The sequence below is a fragment of the Catharus ustulatus genome, chromosome 15, assembly GCF_009819885.2.
Source record: "Catharus ustulatus isolate bCatUst1 chromosome 15, bCatUst1.pri.v2, whole genome shotgun sequence".
In the NCBI taxonomy this organism is placed as follows: domain Eukaryota; kingdom Metazoa; phylum Chordata; class Aves; order Passeriformes; family Turdidae; genus Catharus; species Catharus ustulatus.
Genome location: NC_046235.1, coordinates 14613016 through 14621451, shown reverse-complemented (window position 1 = coordinate 14621451; position 8436 = coordinate 14613016). Strand labels below are relative to the sequence as shown.

At 44.8% G+C, this 8436-nt stretch overlaps 1 protein-coding gene across 6 annotated transcripts in view; it reads right to left on the bottom strand.

Moving 5' to 3' along the window:
* Positions 1-932: 932 nt before the first annotated feature.
* SGCD (sarcoglycan delta) overlaps positions 933-8436 on the bottom strand; it is a 315825-nt gene continuing 308321 nt past the window's right edge. For all 6 annotated transcript variants that reach the window (XM_033073245.1, XM_033073248.1, XM_033073249.2 and 3 more), the window contains 2 exons: positions 6182-6305; positions 933-4508 (listed from right to left, as the gene is read on the bottom strand). In XM_033073245.1, the coding sequence (XP_032929136.1) occupies positions 4335-4508; positions 6182-6305 (298 nt within the window). In that variant the 3' untranslated portion in view covers positions 933-4334. The remainder of the gene's footprint in view (positions 4509-6181; positions 6306-8436) is intronic.

The following is an 8436-nucleotide window of genomic DNA, read 5'->3' as shown; positions in this document are numbered from 1 at the left end:
ACAGTCATTATCAACCTCTGCTTTTGCTAATGGCAAAATCTTTTTGCTTTGGAAGAACCAGAAGGGTCCCACACACATGGATAAGGTTCCAGTCCCAGGTGAGCACTGTCATTCTCCTGACCCTTTCCTGAAGTGTCACATTTACAGCAAATTGGACAAGGTCCTGCAGTCCTGTAAGAGCCACCACACAGAAATGCATTTATGGATGCTGCCCCAGGTACCCTGGTCAGCATTCAGGTGGGGTTTCAGTGCTCCCAGCTGCACTGCAGGCTCTGCTCCAGCCCCACAGCCACCCCAAGGGCTGGCAGTGCTCCCACTGCCCTCAGCTGTCTCCTGCCCAGCTCCCAGCTCAGGCCATGAACTCATCAGCATCTCTTGCACTGATCTCAGCAGAATCGAACTAAATTCCATTTTGAGATCAACCCCATCTCCCAAACAGCCAAAGCTCCATGGAACCAAACTTCAGGCCCAATTCACAATGAAATAACACAAAGCCTTGTTGTTTCTGGCATTTTATCAATGGCAGGTAGAGCATGTGGATGGAATTCCAGTCAGGGAAGCCCTGGTTTAAATGGGTTCAGGGAAGAGAAGCTCACACAGGTACAGCTGCTCTGAGGGATTTCTGGGCAAGGCAGGAGGAGAAGGGACTCTCATGCACTTGCCTTGTCCAGCAGGAGAGGAAACCACTCCACAACCAACTGTGGAGTGTGAGATGGCTGGATGTGTTTGCAGGCAGCTTTTTAAACAAAATGCCTGCTTTTTTCCCCTGGGATCTGAGACACAGTCCTGTTTGCTCTGCTTTCACAGAATCCTAGAATGGTTTAGGATGGAAGGGACCTTAAAGATCATCCAGTTCCAACCCCCTGCCATGGGCAGGGACACCTTCCACTAGACCAGGCTACTACAAACCCAACATCCAGGAATGGGGCATCCACAGCTTCTCTGGGCAACCTGTGCCAGGCCTCACCACCCTCACAGCAAATAGTTTCTTCCTAATATTTAACCTACCCCTGCCTGCTGTCAGCTTGAAGCCACTCTTCCATGTCCTGTTACTCCCTGCCTTGTACAAAGTCCCTCTCCAGATCTCTTGGAGCCCCTTTAGGGCTCTGAGGTGTCCCTGGAGCCTTCTCTTCTCCAGGTGAACACCCCCAGCACTCCCAGAGGGGCTCCAGCTCCCAGAGCATCTTTGTGGTCTCCTCTGGACTCCCCCATGTGTCCCCATCCATGGGACACAGCACTGCAGGGTGTCACAAGAGCTCAGAATCCCCTCCCTCATTGCTTTGGATGCAGCCCAGGGCAGGTTTGGCTTTCTGGGCTGTGACTGCACCTCAGGTCATGCTCAGCTTCTCCTCAACCAACAACCCAAGTCCTTCTCCTCAGGAATATTCCTGACCCATTCTCTGCCCAGCACAGGCAGCATCACCCAAAGCACTGCCTTAAAACTCAAGTGGTGTTCACATGACCCACAAATCCTTACAGGGGTTCATTCTTTCCAACAACAATTCCTCACATTTCAACACAACACATAATTTTACGTTTTTTAAGATGGAAACATGGTTGTAAGATATATTGAAACAATTTCTTTCAGTAGACATAATTCAGGTTTGTTCCCTTTGTTCACCTCAGAGAAGCATCTGCAGTGATGGCACAGATGTTAAGGTTATTTCCTAACAGCTCCCCAGCAGAAATTCACACCAAGATATGAATGTCCTCAGCAGATTCGTGGTTGTTATGATATGAGAAGGTGATAACCTCATCCAAGAGCCCAGCTGAGGAAAGCAGCCACTCAGAATTAATTTGTTGGGATGGAAACTGGGAGCAGCCACAGGGTGGCACAGGGATGAGGATTGAGCCACTGGTGTGTCCAGAGTGGAGCACAAAATCAGGATGCAGCATCCCTGATGGGGCAGTCCCTGTGTTCAGCCCTGCCTTCCTCACCACCTCAATACTCCCAGGGCTGGAAAGTCAATCTCATTCATTTACAGGAACTCTCAAACTGCTCACACAGGATTTGGGCCATGCTTGCTATGAGGTTTGGGATCAGTATTCAATGAAACAGGGAAGAAAATTCTACAGTAAATGTAGGACTATGAATGGGACTTCAGTCACGGTCCCAGAGGTAACGTACACAGTATTTTGCTATATTTAACATGGTTAAAAAAAAAGTCTGTATCATTCTAGGTGTCCCTACAATGTATTTCATCAATCTCTGTTTTAAGTTGCACAACCAGTTCCCAAGACACCCTCCTGCCCCTCCCCCCAAATAAACTAGATTTAATAACAAGATAAATATGATGTGCTTCTCCTTGCTGAGTGCATTGACTTAAGGCATAGGCACAATTCCCCTCTTTGAACAGAGATGGTAAAGTCCTGTGTCCCAATACAATTGTTACCCTGGGTGACCCTTTGCATTCAAACGTTGACTCAAGACAAAATAATTACAGGAATCATTCATTAACAAATAGTTTGGGTTTGTTAATTTATCAGAAAGCATTGTTGAAATAGAAAGGAAATAATTCAATCCTCTTTTAGGAATAAATTTTTTGGGAGTGCTGCTTTGTTAGGCAGCAACACATCTAATCTAAACTCCACAGAAATCTTCTCTGAGTCCAATCAGTTTTGGATTAAGCCAGAATTGTTAATTAAAAAAAAAAAATAAAAAAAAAAAAATCAAACCCTGGTACTCTCAAGACCACAAGAAAATATGGGAAAAGCTGTAAAAAGAAGGAATGGGCTAAATTACTTCTAAAGATTTCTTTCAGCTATGTTTTATCTTGAAGATCCCTTGAAGAATACCAGCTTTGGTTAGACATCACTGGGGATGGGCACAGATCTCTCTTGTTTGCACATGAGGTAATATTTCTAAAGCATCTCAGTGGCTTAGAAACCTTGCTGTCCTCGTGACATTTACTGTGACTTGGAAACTTTTGCTGTAATTGGGTTTTTTTTAAGGATTTTTACATGCATGTGGATGAAATTATGGGTCAGAATTCAATGATCTGGGCTGTTATAATTATTTTCCAAAACTTCAAAAGTGGAAGCAATGTCACCAGATCAGATTTTTGTTTTTTATCCTGCCCGTGACTCCTAGACTTTAAAATAAGGAAAAAATGCAACTATGATAAGATTCAACCACAGAGTTTTGGGGACTCAAATTCTAGAGGAACCAGCATCCAAAGCTCTTCCTTTCATTAATCTGGCTTTGTCACAATCTTTATAAATCCTTAAAAAAGTCTTTCATTTTCAGCATCTCTGATATTTGCAGTTTCCACCAAATCTAAGTGACCTTGGACTGTATATCTTGAAATATGACAAAAATTCTGGTGTGGCATCTACATTATACACTTAATTTTATGATTTTCTCAGTTTCTAGTTGATTTTCTCTGCTTCTACAGGTATTTAGGCAATGTCCAAATCTTAAATCTTCACACCTTCACACCAAATATGTTCAAAACTGAAGGTGTAAATGGGGAGTTTTTAGGGTGATCCAGGACACCTGTTAACAAAAGAGATTCAGGATTTTTCTGCTTAGTCCAACTTTCACAATTTTGCTCCTTGCAATAACTAAACACAACACCAGTTTTGGCAGCACAGAGAGGATTTGAGGTTAATGTTGGAATAGCACAAGGCGTCCTTGGCCATGCACAGGCAAGTGTTGAACCCCTTCAGAAAGTCACATTTATTATTTCAGTAAGAAGGTCTGGACTTTCCTACTGGCCAAGTGCACCCATCTCCCCCTGCAGGGAGCCGTGTTTCAGGTGATAATTAAAGAGTAATTAACCTCAGGTACCTTGGATCACTGTAGGGGATCAGCACAGCACATCTGGCTATTTTGTTGGTTTTGAAATTATTTACTTTTCATGCCACCGATTTAATGGCACAAAAATAATCAGAGATGCTTCTCCTGCCTTTGGATGGTGGGGGGTGTGCACTGGTTCCTGAGTGCCCAGCCAGCAATCCCACTGCTCTGAGAACATGATCAAAAACGAGGGGTGATCATTGCACTGTATTAATACAGAAGGGTCCAGGGGAGCATCAGATCCAATTCAGCAGATTGTACCAGTAAATTCTGGCGTGGGAAAGAGAAATGCTACACAAATGTAACAGGGTCACCCTGGGATTCCTTGTACTGAAACATCATTTTACACAGAGGATATATATATATATATCTTATATATATATTTTTTATATATATATTCACACACACGCGCGCGCACACACAAAAAAAGTCTTTGATAGGCTTTCTGTGTTCTAGTAAAAATAGTTGGCAGCTGGATCTGTGAGCCCAGAACTGGCTTTTGTGCTGCCTGCCATGCCCCGCTGCAAACTGTCTCTCAAAGGCAGACGCTCGTGTTTATCTGGCAGGTGGAGCTACTGCCCGCCTGCGACAGGAACAGCCTCCCGTTGGGACACACACAGAGCTCGTAGATTTTTTGCCTGGACCCTGCAGAAGAGGAAGATCCTTGAGGCAAGTTAGGTAGTTTGATTTTTGCAGAATTCAACGTTATCTGGAGTCAGAGGTGGTGAGAAAGAGAGAAAAAAAAAAAGAAAAAAGAGAATTAGCGGGGAGATGTTATTTCTGATGATGTGTTTAAAGAAGCTTCTTCCAGAAAGCTCAGCTGCTGCAGAAACTGGGTAGGAAAGTGTTTTAGGATGGGAAAATCTGATACAAATCTGGGACAGCACTTTATCTGCTTTTGCCACAGCTCCCAGTTTGTTTCTGATGCACTCACCGTGTTTTCTTGGCTTTTAACTCCCTGGGACACCTCCCAGGAATCCAACCCCAGGTCTGGATTGACCAAGCAGAGGAACCCCAGTGTCAGATGGAGACCATGGATGGCTCACACCCACCCAGCTCCCTGCTCCTCCACCAGGATTTTTGGCACTGTAATCCCATTGCCAGTTATGTTTGCAGGCTCCCAGCACTGACTTTTATGCATATTTTATGTATATTTTATGTATATTTTATGTATATTTTATGTATATTTTATGAATATTTTATGTATATGTGTAGCACTTTTGTGTACATTAAAAATAACTCAGATGCTCTAACAGACCCAAATTCCTCCTCACAAAACAATGTAAGGCAAACAACATGTGGCAGCTCTCAGACATGAGGCAGCTGCAGGGGAGTGCTCTGACATCAGCCAGAGCACAGTAACACAACCTGAACCCCAGAATAATACAGGGTGACTGAGAATATTTGCAATTACAGATTCTCCAAGTTTAGCATCCACTCATCTCATGTCCTGAAAGATCCAAGTCAATTTGTGCATTTTAAAAGCAACTTAGTATTGAAAGCAACTGCTTGAAGTTGTGAAATGCCTTGGATTTCAATCTCAGGGTTTTTCTTGTCTGGTATTTTTCAGAGGTTTTTTTGTTAACAGCCATGGCCTAGGTTTGGACTGTCTTGAAATGCAAATGTTTAGAAATAACAGATATTGCAATTCAAAAGCCTTTCTATTTTGTACCCCTGACACTGAGATAGGTAAATTTTAACTTGTGTGGGAGCCCTCTTGCCTGGAGGTTTGTGTTCCACAGGCAGCTCCTCCTGATGAGGATCTCAGTGGTTTCCTCTCAGCCACATCCTTTGGTGTCTTCCATCACTGTGGCAGGAGGAGGGGATGAGAACCATGTGCCCACACGATTTTGTGACACCAGAAGAGGCTTAACTCAACACCTCCTTCTGCTCTATGTAATCAGCTTTAATTGTTCTCTCTTCCCCTTTGGAAGTTTCTCCAGAGCAACAATCTGTGTCTCCTAATGTTCCCTTTCTTTCCAGAATGAAACATCAGCCACAAAAGCTTTTCAGATCAATACCAGTGAATTAAGCCCTTCTTATAGAAAAATATATGATGAAAGATTTAAATATGCTGGCCAAGTCAAGCTTGCTTTAAAGTGACAAGGAAACAAAGAATTTAGGAGCGCTGTGCATTTTACAGCTGCATAAATCTGCTGCAACAACAGATGCTATTATCCATGCACTTTAAAAATAATGAATCAGCCTTTGCCACGGAGTGGGGCTGATTTGCATGGGATGTGTTGAATCCGAGTGAGCAGCAGTGAGGTCAGGAGAGCGCTCTGTGCCCGGGCGTTTCACACACAGCACTGCTGACCCACAGCTCTGCAGGCTCCACGCCTCGGCTCAGCTCTGCTGCAGGGCTCGAGGCTCTGCACTTACCTCTCCATCTTTGGATTCCAGCCTGAGCTCTGTCCTGCACGTGGCCTTCAGGCTGCCGGCCTCGGCGTTGATCTCGATGCCCTTGGGAGCCTCCATCACCAGCGCGCGCGTGGGCGACTCCAGCCTGCAACACACGGGAGCCCAGCCCGGCTCAGAGCTCCTGTCCTGCCCAGCTCAGAGCTCCTGTCCTGCCCAAATCAGAGCTTCTGCCCAGCCCTGCTCAGAGCTCCTGCCCAGTCCGGCTCAGAGCTCCTGCCCAGCCCAGGGCTCCTGCCCTGCCCAGCCCGGCTCAGAGCTCCTGTCCAGCCGAGCTCAGGGCTCCTGCCCAGCCCAGCTGCACCCCAAACCTGCTCGTGTGTCTTGGGTTACAATACAGGATGTGATAAAAGGTATCTGTTCTATCACCATCTGTTCAGGGTGGGGCAGTGATCCTGATCTCTGTGGGAGATATTCTGCTAATGGGCCATCCATTGAAACCAGGCAGGGCATTGTTCTTTATCTTTTCACAACCCATCCTTCCTCCAGCCAGTCATTTTCTGCTCATGGCCATTGAGTCCCACTGTGGGACTGATAAAATTACTGCATCCCATTGGGAGTTGCTCCAGCCAGGGGGAAGAGCCCAACATTTCTTACCAAGATAAAAACAGAGGGTTTGGGACACTAAGGGAGCCCCTTTCTCCACTGGACTCCAGAGGGAAACCGGATTTCTCCACATCCCCACTGGAGCTCCGGAGGGAAACTGCACCTTGTACAGGAGCACTGCTCCAACTGAGCCACATCTGTCACTGCAGGAGGATGCAGCCACCATGGGATGGGACTGCTGCCAACACCCTGCCTGACGGGTGTCAGGTTGTACTCTGACTGTGTCAGGGTTTGGGGTTTGTTTCTTTGTAGTACTGTATTTCTAATTTAATTTCCCTAGAAAAGAACTGTTATTCCTAATTCCCATATCTTTGCGTAAAAACCCCTTAATTTCAAAATTATAATAATTTAGAAAAAAAAAGTTTACATTCTCCATTTCAAAGAGAGGCTCCTGCCTTTCTTAGCAGACTCCTGTCCTCCAAACCAGGACATCGTGGGCAGAGGATGGGCACAGATCTCTCTTATCTGCACATGAGGTAACATTTCAAAAGCATCTCAGTGAAACCTTGCTGTCCTCGTGACATTTATTGTGACTTGGAAACTTTTGCTGTAATTGTTTTTTTTTAAAGAATTTTTACATGCATGTGGATGGAATGATGGGTCAGAATTAAATGATCTGGTCTCCTATCATTATTTCTCAAAACTTCAAAAGTGGAAGTAATGTTACCAGATCAGATTTTTCTGTTTCATCCTGCTCATGACTCCTAGACTTTAAAATAAGGAACAAAATGCAACTATGATGAGATTCAACCACAGAGTTTTGGAGACTCAAATTCTAGAGGAGCCAGCATCCAAAGCCCTTTGTTTCAGTAAAAGTTTCATGCACCATGTGGTAAAACACATCACACATCTGATCTGCTAACATTTCCATGCCAGCTTTGCTATGCTGGGACAAGGGAAAAGGGGCAATAAAGCCACCCCCAAGGTCTGCTGGCTCTTATTTCTAGTTCAGCTTTCTCACTAATCAGTGCTAACTCATTATCAGCAAAGCTGAGCACCTACACAGAGGATGCAAATGTTTCTCTTCCTCAAATCACTGTTCAAGCAGGAATAAATTAGTTCTGACTTCCTACAAGGTGAGGTTTGGAAGGGTTTAAGGATACAAGGAAATCAATGAAAACAATCAGGCTGAAGACCCCAAAATTTGTGGTTTCCTAGGATCACATCACACCAGGCATGACCACGTGCTCTGCAGAGCTTCAGCCCCTCCTAACTGTGGATACACTGCACAGCTTTCACAGCCAGACCTTCAACTTCAGCAATTGGGGTTAATGCTGTAAAGTGCAGAAGCACAAGGTTCAGTCTCCTTGTTCATCATCTCTTTTCATGTCTTCTATTATACTCCTCTCTTTCTTATTTATAATAAAGGCTCTTATTACTCTCTGTATCTCAAATGGTTATAGAAAACCAACTCTCCCTCTTTGGGAATAAACTCTTAGTTGATTTTATCACCATTTATTTACTGTATGATCACAAAATGTAGGCTGTGGTCTCAGGTGAAGCAGAGGGGAGGGCTGGAGCAGAAGCTCCTCTGCTTTGCCCATTTTGTGCTGGCAGCACTGACCAAAGCTGAGCTTGGGGCAGCCCAGCAAGCCTGGGCAGCTCTCAGGGTT